At 42.0% G+C, this 24560-nt stretch overlaps 1 protein-coding gene across 26 annotated transcripts in view; it reads left to right on the top strand.

The window, feature by feature from the left end:
• LOC117978353 (tektin-1-like) overlaps positions 1-24560 on the top strand; it is a 107485-nt gene that overhangs the window by 2709 nt on the left and 80216 nt on the right. For 22 of the 26 annotated variants that reach the window (XR_010110019.1, XR_010110022.1, XR_010110013.1 and 19 more), the window contains one exon: positions 65-123. Coding sequence is in view for 3 of the 26 variants with exons in the window: in XM_063596971.1 (XP_063453041.1) it covers positions 65-123 (59 nt within the window). In the remaining 23 variants the exon portion in view is untranslated. Of the gene's footprint in view, positions 1-64; positions 124-9228; positions 23492-24560 lie in introns of those variants that run through there. The other 4 variants (XR_010110026.1, XR_010110014.1, XR_010110020.1 and 1 more) reach the window with 2 other exon arrangements.

Here is a 24560-nt window from a genome sequence, read left to right as displayed (position 1 = left end):
AAGAATCTGGGACCACACCTCACCAGTTCTCTCCTTAATCGACGTCATTTGCCTTCTCTTCCAGCTATGTTTCCAGTGTCCTCTGGGTGTTTCCAAGAGCAACAAGAAACGAATAAATCTCTGGTGAGTTGTTTATTTGTTCTTCACTTTGTTTTACACTGTATTTTCTGAGTTTATGGGTGTCTGTGAATTAAAAAGGAAAAGTAGAAATAAGTAAAACTCAGGTTGAAGGATATATACATAAATAAGATAAAGCTGACCTGTAGATATAGACAGGTTATAAAAGCTTAGAGTTGTCTAAGTTGAGTGCAAAGTTTCCTCTGATCTTTCTGATGCCGAAACAAAAAAGGCAGTCATGTTTGTTACGTGACTGGAATGGAACCCGAAAAGAGAGCATGCTGTGTTCTTGTGGGACAGGAAAGCTTGTGTGCACCAAGTCTTAACCACCACCTTCATTGGTGACATAGATTATGTGCTGGAACATATTTCACACCGGTCTGGCAGTAAGCACTTGTAGTGTTGTGCAGTGGAAACAGTCATCTTCCGCTAAGGCATGGCGTGTGGTGCAGTGGAAATGGTCATCTTCCGCTAAAGCACAGCTTCCATCGTAAGGTATCCTCCTTGCTCAAAGAGTGTGGTCCCAAACAGCTTTTGGGAGGTCCTCCTTGATTCATGGATGAAACCTGGAACATCTTGAGGACTGAGTTAACCATAGGTCCTTAAATAACTCTCCACACCTTTTTCTTAGTTTATCTCTACATGCAGGGTGTGCAGCAGCCTGTTCAAAGTCATATTTTCTGGGAAATATTTTCAGTGTTTATTTGCAATTTAGCCCACTCTGTGTAGTCTTAACTTATTTCTTCTAAACTCACCATTAACCTAAATAATAGTCAAATTTAGGGGGGCTGTATTTGTCTTACTCGAGTCTTCTACCATAGTTGAAACTGTTGTACCCAAGCGAGTTATAGAGCAATGCCACACTTTGAGACGAATTCAGGAGTCCTTTATTAGCTGGTGACTGAGAGATGGCTAACACAGGAAATACTCTCGGCCCTAAAGAACGGCTAGATTTTCTTTTATACATTGGTTTAGAGAGGGGAGGGGGGATTCCAGCTGCAATAAACTTACAGAAGAAAAAACAGACAAAAAACTTAAAAAGACAGATGGTTACAGGAAAACAAACTGTTCCAGGTGCAGAGGCTTTAAATTCACCACAAAGTGATGAGTGAGGGGGCTCTGGGCATTATCTGCCAGACAAATGTGGGGGCTTTATGATATTATCTCTGAGTAATTTGCTGGGAACTGCGGACATCACTTGCCTCAGCACTTTATCAGTTAATTTCACTCTTTGATATGTTGAAAATCAGCTTGCACAAGTTAAAGTCCTTGAGGAAAGGGGATGGGTAAGGAGCCCTTGATGTCTTGTAAATGAAGGAGCCAAATGGAGTTTGTCTGGTTTTCTCAGCTAAGGGAGAGTCTATTCACATTAAAAACAAGGTTAGCTATCTAAGGAAGAGTCTATTCATGTTAATACAACGTTGGGTATTACAAAACGTCTGTTCATGATCTGGAAATTCTTCTGTGTTAGTTCTGTTAAAAGAAAAACTTTAAAGGAGTTTAATTGAGCAATAAACGATTCACAAATTGGAAAGTCCCCAGAATCACAGCAGATTCACAGAGACTCCAGCACAGTCATGTGGTGGAAGAAGATTTATAGACAAAAGGCAAGCGGCATACCAAAATCGGAAGTGAGGTACAGAAACAACTCAGCGTTTGCCTTGTTTGAGCACAGTTTGAACATTTGGCAGTGCCTGAGTGGTTGAAGTTTGGCCACTGGGATTGGCCAAGATGTAGCTGTTGTTTGAGGTGCATACACTCAAGTTAGGTTTTCATTCTTGTTTACCTATTAAGGTAGGTTGCAGGTCATCCACAAGGACTCATATATATAATTATGGAGTCCTTCTCAGGACATACTTAGTTCACTTTAACAATGCCTTCCCTTTGGTTATTTTCTCAATTTTGAGAGATTGGCCAAAACTTCAGTCACTGGTGTCACTATTACCGTTGCAAATGTACTTATTTGGTTTAGAAACCCACTGGGAAATAGAACAGTGAGATTTGAAAAGGTGGAACAAGGACTTAAGTAGAAGGTGTCTTCTTATGCTGGAACATCCTGTTTACAGGAGAAAAACAAAACCTGCTTTGTTCTAGGATTTATGTGTTTCCTTAAAGTCTTAGTTTGATTATGTTCCATTTAGTATGAGTGACTCCATTTTGGTTTGGTTTGTTCTGTTGGGACCTATTGCATGAGCTTAGTTCAAAACAATGGCCTCCCATAATTTTGCTTAAAAAATTCCTCCTTTTGGCTGGGCATGGTGGCTCATGCCTGTAATCCCAGCACTTTGGGAGGCCAAAGTGGGCAGATCACGAGATCAGAAGATTGAGACCATCCTTTCTAATACGGTGAAACCTCATCTCTACTAAATACACAAAAAAATAGCCAAGCATGCTGGCGGGTGCCTGTAGTCCCAGCTACTCAGGAGGCTGAGGCAGGAGAATGGCCTGAACCCGGGAGCCAGAGCTTGCAGTGAGCTGAGATCATGCCACTGCACTCCACTCTGGGGGACAGAGCAAGACTCTGTCTCAGAAAAAAAAAAAAATCCTCCTTTTCAGTCAAGTTCTCACTTAGTTGAGAGTGTGACCAAAATGTAGGGCCTTAGCCTCACTGTTAGTTACCATTGTTTTGGGTTTCCGGTTTAGCACATCACTCCCATTGTTTTGGGTAATGGTTTTAGCACGTCACTCCCATTGTTTTGGGTTCTGGTTTCAGGATGTTACTCCCATTGTTTTGGGTTTCTGGTTAGCACGTCACTCCCATTGTTTTGGGTTCTGGTTTTAGTACATCAGTCCCATTGTTTTGGGTTTCTGGTTTAGCATGTCACTCCCATTGTTTTGGGTTTCCGGTTTAGCATGTCACTCATAGGTTACGGTGTCCTTATGGTTGCACATTTTTAAAAATCTGTTGTCATTCCAGTTGAAGATACCATTTGACATTTTAGAGATGGCTGCATGCAAACTCTTAAAGCATTTGAGTAAGTTCAGTGCACCAGGGAGACTCTTATGACTATTGGGATAACACCAAGAATTTGGTATATGCTCCTTACTCAGGGTCCCCATAAATCAAACCACCTAAAATCAAATAGATTAAAGAATGAATTGGATAAAGAATTTACTTGCTTAACTAAGTGGGTTTTTTTGTTAATTCCCTACAATCAAATCTTTATAATACCCAATGTTTTCTCCATATGCCATGTTAGCAGCTGCACAGATACTTAAGATAAGAGTCTCATGATAGTAGAGAAGTCTTGATCTGTGATCTTGGGAAAAGCTGTTCACATTAAGGATGCCATCTTCTTCTGGGGGGGAACTGTCCTTGTTAGCTTTACCTTAAGGGTTCCAAGGGGTGTATGGTTCTGAGTGTGGAGGGACCCTTCTGAGTTGTAAGACTATGAACCCAAAGTTTAAGGTTTTAAAGTTTTGCTGTCATGTGAATGGCAAGGGCAGTCCTCTGATGTTCTCAGAAGATCCAGTCATCAGATTCTAGATTGTGAAGGGGTTGGCTGTCCTCTGTGAACTATAAAAGGCTTTCTTTAGCTGGTGAAAATACACTTCAGCATAATAATCTACTGTTTTAACATCAACCCTCTTGCGTGGAAGAGCTTTTATACAATCAGAAAACATGCACTGAAAATGACAACTGAATGAAATCCCTTTATAAAATGTTTAAATGGCCCATCAGGTAACCAAATGTACCTGAAGTTTTGATTGTTTTCCTAGGAATATAGGTTTGACAAACCAAACATTGATTATAAACTATTTTAGCAATTTAGAGATCACCACAGCAATATATTTAATTTGGATCATTTTCTCTTTCCATGATGAGTTATGGAATGCAGAACTTTTAATAACAAAAGTTTTAAGGACTTAAGATGGACAAGGTGGCCATCCTGGTTCTTCATAAGCCTGTGCTTAATTAACATTAGACTTACATCCTCTTGAATACCAGCTGTTTCTTCAAATTAGGTGCATGGCACTGGTAACTGATGAGTTATAGGTAATTTGGCTTAGACCATGGAGTTTATTTAAATTATATATCTAAACAATTTCAATATTGGTGATTTAGCATGCAGATCTGGCAAAATATTTCCTTGATATTCAATTTTTGTTTTACTTGGGTTAGCAGTTTTATAAACCAGTTGGTCTTCTTATTAAACTTTAGGATTTTTTTTTTTTTTGAGACAGAGTCTCACTCTGTTACCTAGGTTGGAGTGCAGTGGCACAATCTTGGCTCACTGCAGCCTCCGCCTCCTGGGTTCAAGTGATTCTCCTGCCTCAGCCTCCCGAGTAGCTGGGATTACAGATGCATACCACCACACCGGGCTAATTTTTATAGTTTTAGTAGAGGCGGGGTTTCACCATTGGCCAGGCTGGTCTCAAACTCCTGACCTCAAGTGATCCACCGGCCTCAGCCTCCCAAAGTGCTGGGATTGCCAACATGAGCCACTGCACCCAGCATAACTTTTGAGAATTCTTAACCAGTCCAATTATTGGGGGATCAGGGAACTTATAGGCAATTTTTACCCATGATATTAAAGTTATTAGAAACCTGTGTTCCCGAGTGTTTTTCATGGTCCTTTTCATTCTTTCATGAATCTTCTATTCTAGAATTTTGCATGCTTGTGAAGTTTTTAGAAACTGCATCACCATTAAGCAATTAACTGTGGAAATGACTTTAAATAGTTATAGTTAAAGACAACTGATAAGGAAATTTGGTTATTTCTGTGGTCTACAATAGCTTAATAACCATAATTAGGGTGGATGTGGTGGCTCATTCCTGTAATCCCAGCTCTTTGAGAGGCCAAGTTAGGTGGATCACCTGAGGTCAGGAGTTTGAGACCAGCCTGGCCAAGATGGTAAAACCCTGTCTCTACTAAAAATAAAAAAAATTAGCCGGATGTGGTGGCAATTGTCTGTAATCCCAGCTACTTGGGAGGCTGGGGCAGGAGAATCGCTTGAACCCAGGAGGTGGAGGCTTCAGTGAGCCTAGATCACACCATTGCACTCCAGCCTAGGTGACAAGAGCGAAACTCTGTCTCAAAACAAACAAAACAGGTAATTATGATAGCTAGTATATAGGCATATTAGAATTTTAGAATCCTGGCCAGGTGCAGTGGCTCACACCTGTAATCCCAGCACTTTGGGAGGCCGAGGTGGAAGGATCACGAGGTCAGGAGATGAGAACATCCTGGCTAACATGGTGAAACCCCATCTCTACTAAAAATACAAAAATTAGCTTGGCATGGCGGTGGATGCCTGTAGTCCCAGCTACTCGGGAGGCTGAAGCAGGAGAATGGCATGAACCCAGGAGGCGGAGGTTGCAGTGAGCCGAGATTGTGCCACTGTACTCCAGCCTGGGTGACAGAGCAAGACTCCGTCTCGGGGGAAAAAAAAAAAGAATTTTAGAAATCCTATACAATTTTAGAACGGGTTGATGACATAAACTAAATATAACCTGAAGAAGGTTCAACATTATGTTTTATTTTGACAGTGCTACCCATGTGACTTAACATGTTAAATAGTCCTGTTTACCTCTCTTTTGGGTGCTTCAAGGGCCTCTGTAGTATCCCAAAGTTAGAGGTCAGAAAAGACAATTTTGAAGTTGAAATTTGATTTTGGGAAGCCTATTAAATATATTAAAAGTTTAAACACTTGATGTTATGAAATAGAATTCCAGGTCACCATAAGTCATTCATTTACTTAAAATCATGACTTAAAAAAGTTTTAAAGGGCAAAAATCTTTACTCATTGATAGAGGGAAGACTTATCTCCACAAACGATCTGCCTCTTGTTTTTCCTTTTTTTTTTTTTTGGTAGTTTATTTAAAAGGCAAACAAATTTTTCATTATTTTTTAATATTACCTGAACATCTTCTTTAAAGAGAGAAAGCCAAATGTCACCCACTTTTTCATAAAACCTTATCGACAAACCTATTATTCTTTCTTTTTTTTTTGAGATGGATTTTCCCTCTTGTTGCCCAGGCTGGAGTGCAATGGTGTGATCTCGGTTCACTGCAACCCCCTGCCTCCCGGGTTCAAGCGATTCTCCTGCACCAGCCTCCTGAGTAGCTGGGATTAGAGGCATGTGCCACCATGCCCAGCTAATTTTGTGTTTTTAGTAGAGACGCGGTTTTTCCTTGTTGGTCAGGCTGGCCCTGAACTCCTGACCTCAGGTGATCCACCTGCCTCAGCCTCCCCAAGTGTTGGGATTACAGGCATGAGCCACTGCACCTGGCCATTTTTTTTTTAAAGATTGCATCTTGCTCTGTCACCCTCCTCACCACATTATAGCTCTGGGGGCCAAGCTGCATCACAATGGAAAATCATGGAATCACAGGAAGAATCCACTCAGCTTTGCAAGATGCTGCCCAAGGGGTTGCTTGGAGTAACCAAATTAACATTTTTCATTCTGCCCAGAGCAAAATACATGTGACAAAACATAGACACGTGCCACTTTGCTCAGCACCCAGTATCAAACTGGTAAGACTCAAACTTGCTCCCAGATGGGCCGTGCCATCTCTAAATCTTTTTAGAAGCTTCTGCATATTAATAGGCATCCCTAGATGAGACTAATTTGGGAGCCCTCATTTTTAAATGCACTTCAGGGCATTATTCATTTGGAATGTTCCACTGTAAGTTATCTTAATAAGATTTTGCCATTTCTGTAAGACTTTGCTGCTTCCCAGGCCTAATGTATTAGCCAGAAGGAGCTTAGTTTTCCAGAAATTAAGGATCCTATTTTTACCTAAAATATTGGCTTTACTCCCAGGTTCCCTTCATTAACTTAGCCAATGATTTTTTTTTCCTGCCTAAGCGTGTGAGAAAAATGAAACAAAGGGGTAGAACACACAAATCCCTGTGAATTTTCAAAAGCCAAATGTTACAACCTTCCAATATTATCATTTACTACCACTTTCCTTCTGACCCAGTCAGATGTAGGAGGCCTCTAACTGGAACTGGATTCAAGCCAGTTAACTACTGGATCAAATCTCATCGTGGACCCAGTCCCTTTTCTGTCATAACTTCTAAAACATCCAGCCAGTCATGGCTGGATAGCAGTTTGGAACAGAAATTTGCTCAAAGAAACTCAGAGCTCAAAACACAAATCCATGGAGCTCTGAAATCCGAGAGAAAATTTACCATGATCCCCAGCTGCTCCGAGAAATCAAAGGACACTAGTGTTACAGAATCCTGAGGTGTCACTTTTCTGCCTGAAACCTCTGGCTGGTGGAGCGTTTACCTGTGTTCTGCTCGGGCCCACTGGGTTAGTTCTGTCCACTCAGCTCATGCTAGTGGTCTGGATCCCACACCTGCCAAGGGCGAGCTGAGTACAGAGCAGTGAGGGGTGTGTGAGCAAGCGAGCATGGGATCTGGCCACTGCACACAGCCAAGCATGCCAGCTGCAGTGGGGTGGGCAGCTCCAGGCACAGGTGCCAGCTCCCTGTGAGGCTGCAGCTGGACCAGGCCGACTGCAAACAGCTTCCACTGTGGGTATCAGGGAATGCAGTGGCACCCAGAAGCTTGGAGATGCAGGACCTGCAGAGCCCCAAAGAAGGTGTCACCGCCCTGGCTGGGGGAGCTCCTAGGTCTGTGTTCCCTGAAGGGACACAGCTCTTCTCTCCTTCTCTCTTCTCTTCTTCTTGCCTGCAATTTGGCAAGCAAGGAGCGCGTTTCAGCCCTGTTTATGTTACACCTCTTTCAGCCCTGCTAGTTGGCAGGTCCCGAGTTCTTGTCCTGAGTCCAGGAAAAATGAGGTATGTGGACAGGTAGAAGGTGAGCAAGGTGAAGAGGTGCTTTATTGAGCAACAGTACACCTCAGAGGAGATCTGCAGTGGGTAGCTCCTTTCTGCAGGCAGGTCATCCCAACGTCTGTTCAGCTCTCATCAGCTGAGAGGAGACGCACGGTGGGTAGCTGTGTCCATAGTGCCCAGGCCGTTCGAGCTGAGGAGGGCCTTCCGGCCACTGCTGAGCCACTCTTAGCCCCACCTCAGCCTCCCTCCCGTGCTTGCCAGTGCCCAAAGTCTGGAGGGGGCCGAGGTGGCAGGGGGCTGGCATGTCAGCACTGCCCTGAGCTTGCACAAACCGGGCCGGGTTGTGACTGTGCCCGGGTTTGGCCTCAACTTGGATCCGAAGTTGGAGTGGGCTCTGGGAGCAGAGAGACGCCAGGTGGCAGGACCAGGTACAACTGAGCCTGCGGGGGCAGGGGGGCTTGCTGGGCCTCAGAGAGTGCAAAGATGCCCGGGTTTGCAGTCATGGCTGGATGGCTGCAGCTGTGCCTGGGAGGGTGGGGCTCCTGCCTGATAATTTAGAAGGGGCAGGTCTCCCACCCATTCCTGGCTCCCACCAGCTTTGAGGAGCGCACAGTCCCAGCCACTCCTCCCCACTGCAGCCAGTGTCTCCATAGCAACTGCTCCACGTGGGCCACTGCTGCCATCACAGAGCAGTCCTTGCAGGTGCCTTTCTTGTACCTCAGCACTCCTGGGGGTCATTAGAAGCCCTAGCAACACTGCTGACCACACTATAGCTCCGGAGGCCCTAGCAGTCCTGCTCCCACACATCCCACTTCTGACACCATCTAGTAAAAGAAAATCTCAGCTGAATTAAATTTAAAGGAACTTAATTGAGCAATGAATGATTCACGAATCAGGCAGCCCCCAGAATCACAGCAGATTTGGTGAGACTCCAGCACAGCTACATGGTGGAAGATTTATAGACAATAAAGGGAACGTGATGTACAGAAATCTGAAGTGAGGAGTGAGGTCCAGAAGCAACTGGGTCCATTACAGTTCTCAGCAGTGAGGTCCAGAAACAACTGGACTGGTTACAGCGCTCAGCATTTGCCTTATTTGAACACAGCTGAACACTCAGCAGTGTGTGAGTGGCAGAAGTTTGGCTGTTGGGATTGGCCAGGACTCAGCTACTGCTTTAGGCACATACTCCTAAGTTAGGTTATCAGTCTTTCTACCTATTAAGTTAGGTTGCAGTTTGTCCACAGGGACTCAAATCTAGAAGTACAGAGTCCTTCCCAGGCCATATTTAGTTCACTGTAACAGTTCCTATTATGACCTCACTGACAGTTCTTTTTCTCTGAATTCTCCTTTCTTCTCAACAGCTTATCCAAATGTTCCACTGGTCCCTGTTCATCTTGCCCTGCAGTTCTCCTTGACTGATTGAGCCCTTTGTGGTTTGCAGTCCTGTTTCTCTACAGCTTGGACCCCTTCGGTCTTTCCATCAGAGGTTTAACTCTCTGTTGAATGCTTCTTTGTAGCTATCCAAATTTACCTTAACTCAAAAAATTCGAAGTGAAAGCCACATCCTCCTCTCTTCCCTTATGTGTATGGCATTACTACCATGCAGCCAGTGACCCAAAATGGGATTTCTTCTGGGCTTTTCTTGCTTAGATTCAGGCTCATCTGTTGTCAAGCCTTGTTACTTTTGTTTCCTTGTTCTTTTACTTTTATTTTTATTCTTTTGAGACAGAGTTTCGCTCTTGTTGCCCAGGCTAGAGTGCAGTGGTGTGATCTCAGCTCACTGCAGCCTCCACCTCCTGGGTTCAAGCAATTCTCCTGCCTCAGCTCCTGAGTAGCTGGTATTACAGGCATGTGCCACCACGCCTGGCTAATTTTGTATTTTTAGTAGAGATGGGGTTTCTCTGTTTTGATCAGGGTGGTCTCGAACTCCCGACCTCAGGTGATCCACGTGCCTCGGCCTCCCAAAGTGCTGGGATTACAGGCATGAGCCACCGTGCCTGGCCTGCTTGTTGTTTTCATCTCATCCTGATTTCCGAATACAGGAGAGAAGCTGAGTTGGTGTTCACTAACAAGCACAGAAGCTTTGTTATATTTACAGTGTCATTCTTGGCAAAACCTGAAGGGTGTGTTTGTGGGGTGATGAGGTTCAGTCACCTGTGACCTGTGCATCTGGCCAGCACTGTGGTGACATCCTTAGGAATCCATGGGGAGAGAGAAAGCATTCAGGAGTTAGTGGGTCACGTTTGACAAGGGCCAATAAAGAAATATGCAAAGACAAAAAACAAGAAGAACACTGTCATATTTTCTACCTTTTGTTTATATAAATTTATGTCAATGATTTTAGCTTATGTTAATATGCAATGTATACAATATGCTAACATTTACAATATATGTTTATAGTTTAAACATTTCTGTCATATTTTCAGATTCTTTAAAGATTATATTACGCTTCCTATTTCAGATAGCTGCTTAAAATAAGTAAGGAAAAACGGATGTGTGCATCAGTTTCAACTGTTTATGGACTAAAACTAGTTGATTTCTTGGTTAAGAACAAAAAGTGACAACCTAATTAACTGAAAATTTTAAGTGGGCAATTATAGTTTTAGCTTTAACGTAAAATATTAACTATGCTCCATTCTTGCATTTTTAACCTAATACTCAATATAAATCGCCACATGCCATGTTTCAGATCAAGGTTTTACTTGTGATCTCTCATGAGTTTTTCAAGGTTTTAATTATCTGCAATGTAACAATGTACCAGTAACCTTACTGGCTTAAACCAGGAATTTATTCTTTTTACATGTCACAATTTTCTGAGTCAAGACACTGGACAGGGCAGTGTGGGTTGGCTGCTTCATGATGTCCCTGGTCTCATCTGGAAGGACTCTAGTGGCTGGGGACGTGAAGCAGGCACCCCGAAGGACTCTAGTGGCTGGGGACATGGAGCGGGCACCGAGTCCTCTCTTTGTGGCCAGCACGGACTTCCTCCCAGTCTGGCAGTGTCAGGTAGTCAGGTTTGTCTGGCTTCTCCCAGGGTGTGTGTCCAAGAGGCCCAGGCAGAAGCTGTAAGGTCTCTCATGATCATCCCTCAGAAGTTCCAGAGCATCTCTCCTGCCACACTGTCCAGTCGTACTCATCACTGAGACCAGCCATGATTCAAGGGGGGAAGGTGATTAGATTCCACCTCTTGATGAGAAGCATAGTAGGAACCTGCAGCAGTCTTTAATACACCACAGTTTGTCCTCTGGCCACAAACTATTAACGTTTCTCCCACATGCAAATTATGCTTTGCCCCTCTCAAGAGTCCCAGAATGGTTTTCCTTATGGCACTGGCTGGTAGCCCAACTGAATCCTGAATCAGGTTGTGGTGGCCTGTCACCTGCACCCACATACACTCAGCCGCAGTGAGGACTGAATCAAGTTGTGGTGGCCTGTCATCTGCCCCCCCACACACAGCCACAGTGAGGACTGAATCAGGTTGTGGTGGCCTGTCGTCTGCCCCTGACGCACTCAGCCACAGTGAGGACTGAATCAGGTTGTTGTGACCTATCATCTGTGCCCACACACTCAGCCGCAGTGAGGGGACTGGTGTGAAAACAGTCGGCATTTCCCTTTAGAAGCTGTTGGTGGGAGGCAGGAGGGAGGTGCTGCCCTGCAGGCCCCGTCTAACAGTTGGTCATTCCCATAGGGTGCCTGTTACAGTTCTGTGATTAGTGCCCAGTCCGGGTCCCTGAGCACGGCGCCCAGTCCTAGTCCCTGAGAACGGCGTTTGTGTCCTTTTACTCCTCCCTCTGGGCTTTTGTCATTCTCCATGTTCTTTTTCCTTCAGTGCCTGGGTTGCCGTTGACCAACTTTCTCTGCCTTTTTCTTATGGTCAATAGGGTATTCAATGGCTTCTTTTTAATTTTTTTTCCTTTTCTTTATTTTTTTCTTTGGCCTTTTGAGACAAGAAATTATTTCTTTATGTTTTCTCTAAATTTTGTTTGAAAACTGAACTTCCTTCTTTAGATCATGTCCCTCTCCTGTCATATTTATTCAGTGACAGTTAGGGTAGGCTGGTAGCACTTTCCATGTTCTTCCCAGATGTCTCCTTAGGCAGATCTCTGAGATGGTGCAGTGCCCTTTCAGTTTCCATGTTGTGGCCGTAGTTTTCTCACAGTCCCTCAGCACATAACTCTCAGGCCTTTTCCCCAGTTTCCAATGACATTTTCTCACCGTCTTTCAGGCCCTGACCAAGAGTCTTGATGCCCTTCCAGGTTGCATGAATGGTCTCCTTGAGGCCCAGTTACAGGTCAGCCTCACAGTCGTGGCACATATTGTAGCTTCTGATTACCACAGCAGCTCATTTCCAGCTACCATATTCTGTTCCAGTTATCTATTCTGAAGAAACCATCCCCAAAACTTGGCAGCTTAAAACAACTCATTATTACTTGTTTTTTGGCTTAGAGAGTCTTAGTGGCCAGCTCATCTCACTCACAGTTGCAGCCAAGCTGGATTGTGTGAAAGCACAGCGGGGTGGTGTGCAGGGTGGCTCACTAGTGGTTGGGAGTGGATGTTGCTGAAGGCTCACTAGTGGTTGGGAGTCGGTGCTGCTGGAGGGTCAGTGGGGGATGTCAATGCGTGTAGCTAGTCATGGACTGGCCGTGTGGTTTCCATCATGGGGTCTCAGGGGAGTGGGATTTCCTGCCTGGTGACTGGCTTTCTCCTGGATAAGTGTTCTGTTTTCTCAGCCTGGCTTCTGAAGTCCCCAAATACCACCTTTGTCACCTTCTGTTGGCCAAACAAGTCAGTAGTCTGGGCAAGGTTTAAGGGGAATTGATTCTCACAGAGAGAGGAGCAGGAAAGAAGTTGTCACCTTTAGTCTACCAGAAATATGATTTTTATAACAAGTTTGTTCCAAATACATTCCAGTTCCCCTTGTGAATACTTTTTTGACTCACAGGGTATTTCAAAGTTTATTACTTGGTTTTCAGACATTTGAGGCTTTTCTGGATATCAATTTGTTGTTGGTTTCTAATTTAATTTCAGGTGTTCGGGCAACATACTTTGTATACTATTTCATGCTTGAACATTTTCTCAATTGATCGACATACAGTCTATCTTGGTACTGCCAAGTACCATTTGGGTCAAGATTTTGTCATTTAGATCCGTATTTTTCCTATATTTTTATCTGGTTGTTCCGTCAGTTACTGAGAGAGCAGTATTAATTCACCAGCTATAATTTTGGATTGTCAATTTCCTTCTTTTGTTCTGTTGTTTTTGATTCACATAATTTGAGGCTCTGTGTGTGTGTGTACTTTGTGTGCACTTTGAGGCACAATTTATAATTGTAACATCATCCTCTCTGATTCTTTTATTTTTATGAAATTACCTTGTTTATTTCTGTTGTTATATTTTGTTCTGGAGCCTCTTTCATCTAGTGTTAACATCTCCGTTGAAGCTTTTTATGATTAGTGTCTGGATAGCATATTTTTATGATTAGTGTCTGCATAGCATATTTTTTCTCATACTTTGTGTCTTTGTATTTAAATTGTGTCTCTGTGGATGCCATATTGTTGGGTCTTGCTTTCCTCTCAGGTCTGGCAGTCTCTGTCTTAAGTAGAGTATTTGTCCAGTTACATTGTAACTAATAATTGCTAAGGTTGGATTTAGGTCTGCCATTTTTCTACTTATTTTCTATTTGTTTGTTTATTTTTTTTTAAGACAGGGTCTTGCTCTGTCACCGAGACTGTAGTGCAATGGTGCAATGTTGGCTCACTGCAACCTCCGCCTCCCAGGCCCAACCAATCCTCACTGGATCCCACTGAGTAGCTGGGACTACAGGCGCATGGAAACACACTTGGCTAATTTTTATATTTTTTGTAGAGATAGGGTTTTGCCATGTTGCACAGGCTGGTCTTGAACTCCTGAGCTCAAGCAATCTACCCACCTTGGACTCTCAAAGTGTTCGGATTACAGGCATGAGCCACCATGTCTGGCCTTCGTCTGTGTTTTGATCTTCTATATATTCTTTCCTAACTTCTTTTGGGTTAAATATTTCTAAATATTCCAGTTTGATGAATATTTTGGCTTTTTGAAATAATTTTTTATAGGCTGGGCATGGTGGCTTATGCTTGTAATGTCAGCTCTGTGGGAGGCCAAGGGAGGTGGATTGCTTGAGCCCAGGAGGTTGAGACCAGCCTGGGCATCATGGCAAAACCCTCTCTACAAAAAAACCAAACCAAAATTTATCCTGACATCTTGGTGTGCAGCTGTAGTCCCAACTATTCGGGAGGCTGAGGTGGGAGGGTTGCTTGAGCCTGGGAGGTTGAGGCTGCAATGAGCTGTGATCATGCCATTGCACTCCTGCCAGGGCAACAGAATAAGACCCTGTGTCAAAAAAGATCATTTTTTATAAATAATTTATTATTTAGAATTTTGGTAACAAACACATACCTTAAAATTTACCGTCATAACCAGTTGTAAGTATACAGTTTTGTAGAGTTAAGAATATTTACGGTGTTGTGTAGCAGATTTCTAGATTTTTTTTTTATCTTGGAAAACTCTATACCCATTCAACAACTATTAATTTCCCCCTCCTTCCACCTCCTGGCAAGTACTATTCTACTTTGTGTTTCTAAAAATTTGGCTTATATACCTAGGGTTATATAATATTTGTTGTTTTGTAAGTAGGTTCCATGTTATGTGTCAGATGTGTCACGATTTTCTTCCTTTCTATGGCTGAATAATATTTCTTCATATATATTATATATATTACATATATATTATATACATACATTATATATATTATATATATGATATATATATATAATATATATCATATATATATATGCTTTTGTTTATCCACCTATTCCTGGAAGGACGTTTTGGTTTCTTCCACCTTGTGGCTGTGTAATGCTGCTGTGAACATAGGGGTGCACATATCTGTTTGAGGTCCTGCTACTAGTTATTCTGTCTCTGTAGTAGTTGGATGGCTGGATCATATGGTCATTTTATTTTATTTTTTTTGAGGAGCCAGTTCATATTTCCACCAACAGTGTTCAAGGGTTTCAGTTTCACCGGCGCTTGTTACTTTCTGTTGGGTTTGATGTGATGTCCCATTGTGGTTTCTATTTGCATTTCTCTAATGATTAGTGATGTTACACATCTCATATATCTCATGTATCTGTTGGCTATTTGTATATCATCTTTGCATCTTTGGATAAATGTTCTTTGTCCATTTTTTAATCACTTTATTTTGTTGTTGGGTTGTAGCGGGGTTTTTTGTCATGATCATTCATTTATCTCACAGTTCATTCTCATTACTTGGGCCAGGGTCATGATGATTCATTATCTCTCAGTTCATCCTCATTACGTTGGGCAAACAGTCATGCTGCAGGGTATAGATTATGTTATTCTGTTACTTTCAGGTAGAATTGGGGTCTAGGTTCTAATTGTTTCTAAGTTTAGATTCTGAATGAGAATCAGCAGAGGTAGACCACTGCTGCTGGGGCCTGGGGATTGCTGGGAAAAAGGCAGGAAACAGATACAGACCTGACCATGGAGGGTTTGTGTTTCATGGCTCCCATCTGGGTACCCAAGGAACCTACATGTAGCTCGTGTGTGGAGAGCCTACATTGCCCACTCAAAGCAATTGAGGATGGAACAGTCTTGGGGCTGGAGCTCATTATTTGGAATGATAACCACATCTGCACAGAGAGGACCTGATAAGATGTTGTCCTTCCATGTATATCTGGGAATCCTGTGTAGGGTCTCTCTGTAAGGACAGGGGCAGTGTTGGCTCCTTGGCCTCTAGTTAGCCTCACGAGTAGTCTAGTAAAGGCTTTGCCAACTTGTCACCATCTGTGGATATTCTGGCCAGCTCTTGTTTTCACCCTACTGACTTCTTCAGACACTAGGCTTTTGCTTTAGACCATTCATGGTTTTTCTTCCTCTTCAAATCACTAATCAATAAATCCTCTTCAAATCAATAAATTTCCACTCCTTTAGGAAACTCGGATCTTCTGGTCATGCCAAGGTTTAATTAACTGGTTTAATTGTTTTTCTGTTTTCTTGGTTTCTTTTTCCTTCTTCCTGGGGGTTTCTAGTAATTTTAGTTTGATGTCTCACTTTCTCCATTTTTTATTTCTTAGTTTTCTTCTGTGATTATTTTCACTGCAGCTGCAGGGCCTAATCCTGGGTTGGCAGAGAACTAGCATTTACTCTGCCGTAATTGGAATCCGGGAGAGATAGGAGGTACCCTTGTGTGAAAATGTGTTTGCTCCTCTCTGCTTCTGGTAGTCTCTCTGTAGGAGTACTTTACGTATTCTGAATGTTCACTTCTTATGAGATACATGATGTGCAACTATAGGTTGAATGTCTCTGATCCAAAAATCTGAAATCCCAAATGCTCCAAAGTCTGAAACTTTTTGAGTGCCAACATGACACTCAAAGGAAATGCTTATTGGAGCATCGCAGACTCAGGTGTTTGAATTCGAGATGCTCAACCAGTAAGAATAATGCAAATATTACAAAATCTGAAACACATCCCAAGCATTTCAAATAAGGGACACTCAACTGGTATTTTCTTTTATTCTACAGTTTGCCTTTTACGCTGTTGGTTGTGACCTTTGTGGTACAGAAGTTTTTACGTTTGATATATTTTTGCTTTTACTGCCTGAGCTTTTAATGTCATATCCTAAAAATTATTGACAAATTCATTGTCATAAAGCATTTTCCAAATTTGTTTTCCCTAGGAGTTTGATAGTTCTAGTTTTACATTTAGGTTTATAATTCACTTTGAATTAATTTTAACGTGGTGTAAGGTAAGAGTCCAACTTCATTGTTTTGCATGTGGATATACAATTTTCGCAACACCATTTGTTGAAGAAACTGTCCTTCGCCATTGAGTGGTCTTGGCATCCTTGTGGAAGATCATCAGACCATATATGCCAGGGTTGGTTTCTGAGGTCTCTGTTGTGTTGGTCCATAAGTGTGTCAGTATGTCTTTATGCCATGACCACATTTTTTTTTTTTTGGCTTATTGCAGTTTTGTAATTGTTTTGAGACCTTTAATTTTGTTCTGTTTCAAGATTGATTTGCCTATTCATGGGCCCTGGAGATTCCATATGAATTTTAGGATAGGTTTTTCTGTTTATCAAAAATGTCATTGGAATCTTTATAAGGATTGTATTGAATCTAGGTCACTTCGAGTAGTGTTGACATCATTCCAAGATGAAATCAGCTAATCTGCAAACCCAGCCTTTCTTTTCATTTATTTGTGTTTAATTTCTTTCAACAGTGTTTTGTAGTTTTCTGTGTTCAAATCTTTTGCCCTATTGGTTAAGCTTATTTTTAATTTTTATAATGCTGTTGTAAATGTAATACTTTTTTTTTTTTTTTTTTTGAGATGGAGTCTTGCTCTGTCTCCCAGGCTGGAGTGCAGTGGCACTATCTCAGCTCACTGCAACCTGCGCCTTCTTTATTCAAGCAATTCTCCAACCTCAGCCTCTCAACTACCTGGGATCACAGGTGCGCGCCAGCACGCCCAGCTAATTTTTTGGTATTTTTAGTAGAGACAGGGTGTCTCCATGTTGACCAGGCAAGTCTTGAACTTGTGACCTCAGGTGATCTGCCCGCCTCGGCCTCCCAAACTGCTGGGATTGCAGGCATGAACCACTGCACCCGGCCAAATGTCATTCTTTTTAAAAATTTCTTTTCTTTTGTTTTATCTTTCTTTTCTTTCTCTCTCTTTCTTTCCTTTCTTTCTTTTCTTTGAGATGGCATCTCACTCAGTTACCTAAGCTGGAGCGCAGTGGCACAATCTCAGCTGACTGCAACCTCCACCTTCCAAGTTCAAGCAATTCTCCTGCCTCAGCCTCCCAAGTAGCTGGGACTACAGGTGTCTGCCACTATGCCCAGCTAATTTTTGTATTTTTAATAGAGACAGAGTTTTACTATTTATTTAGAGATGGGTTTGGTCCAGCTGGTCACGAACTCCTGACCTCAGGTGGTCTACCCGCCTTGGCCTCCCAAAGTGCTGGGATTATAAGTGTGAGCCACTGCACCTGGCCTCTCTTTTTAAAATTTTATTTGCAGATTGTTCATTGTTAGTTTATGGAAATGCAACTGACTTGTGTGTGTGACTGTATCCTGAAACTTTGTTGAATTTCATTATTTTACCAGTATTTTGGGAATTTCAGGATTTTTACCCATTACATCCTGTTGTCTGTGAACAAAATTTTGTACTTTTTCCTTTCCAATTTGCATCCTTTTTATTACTTTCTCTTGACTAATTATTCTGAGTAGAAATTCCAGTACTGTGATGAATAGAAGTGGCAGGAAGAGATGTTGCTATCTTAGTCCTGATCCTAGAGGAAAAGATTTTAGTTTTTCACCATTGAGTATGATGTTAGCTGTGAGCTCTTCATGTATAATCTTTATTTACTGAGGAGTTTCCATATATTACTAATTCTTTGAGTGTTTTTATTACAAAAGGTGTTCATCTGGCTCTGGAACCAGATAAATGTTGACCTGATAGAATGGATTGGAATGTCCCCTTCTGGTTTTTGAACACTTTCGGAATATTTTGCAGAGGATTGGCATTAATTCTTCTTGAAATGTTTGGTAAAATTTTCCAGTGAAGTTATGTGGACCTGGAATTTTCTTTTTGGTGGGGTTTTTGATTACTGGTTGAATCTTCTTACTAGTTACAGGTCTCTTTGGATTTTTTATTTCTCCATGATGCAGTATGGTGTTTTGTGTTTCTAGGAATTTATAAATTTATTTTAGGTTGCACAGTTTTGTGGCATATGCTTGCTCACATTAGTCTCTTGTAATCTTTTTCATTTCTGTGGCATCTGTTGTACTGTCACCTCTTTTATTTATGATTTTAGTATTTGAGATTTCTCTTTTTTTCTTAATATAGCTGTGAGTTTTAAAATTTTTATTGATCTTTAAAAAAACAAACTCAGTGTTTTTTTTTTCCTTTTTTTCTGGTCTTATTCTGCTTATCTCTGCTCTAATCTGTTATTTTCTTCCTTTTGCTTGGTTTGTCATTAGTTTCTTTTTCCCCCTTTAGGTGTAATGTTAGGTTATTGATTTGAGATCTTTCTTCTTTTTAATTTAAGCACCTGCAGCTATAAGCTTCCCTTTAGCAAGGGTTTGAGATCTTTCTTCTTTTTAATTTAAGCATCTGCAGCTGTAAGCTTCCCTTTAGCGTGGGTTTGAGATCTTTCTTCTTTTTAATTTAAGCATCTGCAGCTGTAAGCTTCCCTTTAGCACTGCCTTTGTTGCCTCCTCCTGAGTTTGGGTATGTCATGGTTTCGTTTTCATTTGCTTAAACATTTTTTGTCCTATTGTAATATAATTGTGTTGTTTTTAATAAAGGTAATTAATGAAACACATAATGAAATGTGCTTCTGTTTTTATAATATTTTAAGCATTCTTAACTAAGAAATGTAAATTTTAGAAAAAAATTCCAGGCCAGGCACAGTGGCTCACACCTGTAATCCCAGCACTTGAGGAGGCCGAGGCAGGAGGATCATCTGAGGTCAGGAGTTGGAGACCAGCCTGGCCAACATGGTGAAACCCTGTCTTTAATAAAAATAGAAAAAAATATATAAAAGTTAGCTGGGTGTCATGGCGGTGGCCTGTAATCCCAGCTACTCTGGAGGCTGAGGCAGGAGAATCACTTGAATCTGGGAGGCGGAGGTTGCAGTGAGCTGAGATTGCACCACTGCACTCCAGCCTGGGTGACAGAATGAGAGTCCATCTCAAAAAAAAAAGAAAAAAGAAAAAATTTCAGACATATTTATTTGTATTTCAATTTAGAAACTATGATCTCCTAAGTGTATTGACACAGCAACCTGACATAAAGATAAAGAATAATAAGCATATAACAAAACGGAAACTTGCAAATACCTGTTTTTTATTAATTTTTAATTATATATATTTAAGAATTGCCAGGTGCAGTGGCTTACACCTGTAATCCCAGCACTTTGGGAGGCTGAGGTGGGCAGATCACATGAGGTCAGGAGTTTGAGACCAGCCTGGCCAACATGGTGAAACCTCATCTCTATTAAAAATCAAAAAATTAGCCAGGCGTGATAGCATGCATCTGTAGTCCCAGCTACTCGGGAGACTGAGGCAGGAGAATTGCTTGAACATGGGAGGCAGAGGTTGCAGTGAGCCAAGATTGCACCACTGGACTCCAGCCTGGGTGACAGAGTGAGACTCTGTCTCAAAAAAATAAAATAAAATAAAACTAAGGTGTGGTTGACATACAAAAATTACACATATTTAATATATACCGTGTGTGTGTGTGTGTGTGTGTGTGTGTGTGTGTGTGTGTGTGTGTTATGGAGGTTTTACTCTTGTTGCCCAGGCTGGAGTGCAGTGACACGATCTCAGCTAACTGCAACCTCCGCCTCCCAGGTTCAAGCAATTCTCCTGCCTCAGCCTCCTGAGTAGCTGGGATCACAGGCGTGCGCCCCCACACCCGGCTAATTTTTGTATTTTTTTAGTAGAGACAGGGTTTCACCATGTTGGCCAGGCTGGTCTCGAACGCCTGACCTCAGATGATCCACCTGCCTCGGCCTCCCAAAGTGCTGGGATTACAGGCGTGTGACACCGAATATATACATCTTAATGAGTATAGAGATAAATATTCGCCCCAGGACTCATCACAACAAATAATGCCGTAAACTTGACCATCACCCCCCATATATTTCTCATTCTCACCCTTTTTAAAATATGAGACCGGGAGTGGTGGCTCACGCCTGTAATCCCAGCACTTTGGGAGGCCAAGGCAGGTGGATCACGAGGTCAGGAGATCAAGACCATCCTGGCTAACACAGTGAAACCCCGTTTCTACTAAAAATACAGAAAATTAGCCAGGCGTGATGGCGGGCACCTGTAGTCCCAGCTACTCGGGAGACTGAGGCAGGATAATGGTGTGAACTCGGGAGGCAGAGCTTGCAGTGAGCCGAGATCGTGCCACTGCACTCCAGCCTGGGCAACAGAGTGTGACTCCGTCTCAAAAAAAAAAAAAAATGAGATGACCATTTCACCTAAAATATACCCTCTTAAATATTTTTTTAAGTGTACAATACAGGACGGCCATGCATCAGAGATATATGTGGGTTTGGTTCCAGACCACTGCAATAAAGTGTTATACAATTTCTTTTGGTTTCCCAGTGCATGTAAAAGTATGTTTATACTGTGCCGTATAAAGTGTGCAATAGCATATGTCTACAAAGTATGCACACTTTAATTTACAAATACTTTATTGTTAACCACTGCTAACAGTCATCTGAGCCTTCAGAAAGCTGCAATCTTTTTGTGTGTGTGTGACAGGGTTTTACTCTGTGGCTCAGGCTGGAGTAATTGCAGCCTCAACCTCATGCTCAATCAATCCCCCACCTCAGACTCCTGACTAGCTGGGACTACAGGTGCATGCCACCGTGTCCAGCTAATTTTTGTATTTTTTTTTTTTTTGTAGAGATGGGGTTTTGCCATGTTGCCTTGACGTCCTGGGCTCAAGCAATCCACCCACCTTGGCCTCCCAAGTTGTTGGGATGACAGGTGTGAGCCACTGCACCTGGCCAAGTTTCAGTCTTCTTGCTGATGGAGGGTCTTACTTTAATGTAAGGTGGTAGTTGCTGAGCGTTGGGGTGGCTGTGGCAATTTCTTAAAATAAGACAACATTGAAGTTTGCTGTGTCAATTGACTCTCCCTTTCACAAAAGAATTAACTGTAGCATACGATGATAGCTTTTTACCCACCGTAGAACTTTCAAAATTGGATTCAATCCTGTCAAACCTTCGTACTGCTGTACCAACAAAGTTTATATATTATTGTAAATCATTGGGTTCAATCCTGTCAAGCCTTCCTTCTGCTGTACCAAGTTTATTCTAAATCTGTTGTCATCTCAACATTGTTTACACTGTCTTCACCACGAGTAGATTTCATCTCAAGAAACCACTTTCTTTGCTCATCCGTGGGAGCAACTCATCCTCTCACGTTTTCTCCAGAGACTGCTGCAGTCTCGCCAGATCTTCAGGCCCTTTCTCTGATTCTAGTGCTCTTGTTATTTCCACCATATCTGCAGTTACTTCCTCCACAGAAGTCGTGAACCCCTGTGTCATCTGTGAGGGTTGGAATAATCTTCCCAACTTCTCTCTCTCTTTTTTTTTTTTTTTGAGATGAAGTCTTGCCTGGGCTGGAGTGCAGTGATGCGATCTCAGCTCACTGCAACCTCCACCACCCGTGTTCAAGCAATTCTCCTGCCTCAGCCTCCCAAGTGTTTGGGATTACAGTCACCCCCGACCAGGCCCAGCTAATTTTTTGTGTGTTTTTAGTACAGACAGGATTTCACTATGTTGGCCAGGCTGGTCTCAAATTCCTTACCTCGTGATCCACGTGCCTTGGCCTCCCAAAGTGCTGGGATTACAGGCGTGAGCCACCAAGCCCGGTCCCAACTTCTCCTAATGTTGCTATTTTGATCTTCTTTTTAAAATCATTAATGTTCTCAATGGCATCTAGAATGGTGAATCCTTTCCAGTAGGTTTTCAATTATTTTGCCCAGATCCATCAAAGGAATCACTTTCTAGAGAAGCTATAGCTTTATGAAATATATTTTTTAAGTGATAAGACTTGAAAGTTGAAATTATTCTTTGATCCAAGGGCACCAGAATGAATGTTGGGTTAGTAGGCATGAAAACAATATTCAGCTCTTTATACATCTCTGTAAAAGCCCTTGAGTACCAGCGGCATTGTCAGTGAGCGGTAATACTTTGAAAGGAATCTTATTTCTTGAGCAGTAGTTGTCGACAGTGGGCTTAAGATATTCAGTAAACCATATTTGTAAACCGATAGTCTGTCATCCAGGCTTTGTTCCCATTTGTAGAGTACAGGCAGAGCTGTGTTTTATCATAATTCTTCAGGGCCCTTGGATTTTCAGAATAGTAAATCATCATTGGTTTCAAGTTAACATCACCAACTGCATTAGGCCTTAACAGAAGAGTCAGCATGTCCTTTGAAGCCTTAAAGCCAGGCATCAACTCCTCTCTAGCTGGGAACATCCTGGATGGCATCTCCTTCTAGTAGAAGGCTGTTTTGTCTCCATTGCAAATCTGTTTAGTGTAGCCATGTTAATCAATTATCTTCTACATAGCTTTCTGCAGCTTTTCCATCAGTACTTGCTGCTTTATCTTGCGCTTTTATGTTATGGAGATGACTTCTTTCCTTAAACCTCAAGAAACAAGCTCTTCTAGCTTCAGACTTTTCTTCTGCAGCTGCCTCATCTCTCTAAGTCTTCATAGAATTGAAGGGAGGCCGGGTGCGGTGGCTGTCACACCTGTAATCCTAGCACTTTGGGGGGCCAAGGCGGGCAGATCACCTGAGGTCGGGAGTTCGACACCAGTCTGACCAACGTGGAGAAACCCCGTCTCTACTAAAAATACAAAAAATTAGCCAGGCGTGGTGGTGCATGCCTGTAATCCCAGCTACTCGGGATGCTGAGGCAGGAGAATGGCTTGAACTTGGGAGGCAGAGGTTGCAATGAGCCAAGATCACACCATTGTACTCCAGCTTGGGCAAGAAGAATGAAACTCTGTCTCAAAAACAAAGAAAAAAAAGGAAAAAGAGAGTTAGGCTTAGGCTTAATGGAATTTTTTTTTTTATCTTCTATCTAGACCAATTAAACTTTCTTCATAACAGCAGCAAGATTGTTTAGCTTTTTATCATTCATGTGTTCACTGGAGCAGTACTTTAAATTTCTTTCCAGAACACTTCCTTTGCATTCACAACTTGGCTAAGTGTTTGTTGCATGAGGTCTAGCTACTGGCCTGTCTTGCTTACAGCATGCCTTCCTCACTAAGCTTAATTATTTCTTCCTTTTGGTTTAAAGTGACAGACATGCAACTCTTCTTTCACTTGAACATATAGAGGCTACTGTAGGGTTATTAATTGGCCACATTTTAATATTAATAAAAAGAAGCCTGAGAAAAAGAGAGAGAGAAATGGCCCATTGGTGGGGCAGTCGGAACAAACGCATTTGTCAATTGTTTGCTGTCTTATCCTGGTGTGATTTGTGGTTCCCAAAACAATGACAACAGTAGCATTAAAGATCACTGATTACAGATCACTATAACAGATTCAATAATAAAAAGCTTAAAATACTGTGAGAATGACCGAAATGTGACACAGAGACGTGAAGTGAGCACGTGCTGTAGGAACAATGGTGCCAGTGAGACCCGCTTATTGCAGGTTGGCCACAAACCTTCAATATGTAAAACACATGGTCACAAAACACAATAAAGCAAAGTGCAGTGAAACAAGATGTGTCTGTCTTTTGATAGACTCTGACAATCTCTATCTTTGAATTGGTACATTCATACCATTAGCATTCAAAGTGATTATTGATATCATTGGATTAATATCTACTATATTTGTTACTGTTTTCTATTCATTCTCCTCAGTCTCCATTCTTTTGTCTACCACTCTTTTTCTGCCTTTTGCAGTTTTCATTGATGATTTTAGATGACTACATTTTCCCTGTATTTCTTAGCATGTGCTTCTCTTTTTAAAACTTTTTTTTAACTAGTTGCCACAGAATTTGCAATATACATTTACAACCAGTTCAAGTCCACTTTCAAATAACACTATCCCACAAATAAGACTACCTGCTTAACAAACAAAACACCTAATTCCT

The sequence above is a fragment of the Pan paniscus genome, chromosome 16 (genome assembly GCF_029289425.2).
Source record: "Pan paniscus chromosome 16, NHGRI_mPanPan1-v2.0_pri, whole genome shotgun sequence".
NCBI classification, from domain to species: domain Eukaryota; kingdom Metazoa; phylum Chordata; class Mammalia; order Primates; family Hominidae; genus Pan; species Pan paniscus.
The sequence above is the reverse complement of the archived record's forward strand: the minus strand, read 5'-3'. Positions and strand labels throughout refer to the sequence as shown.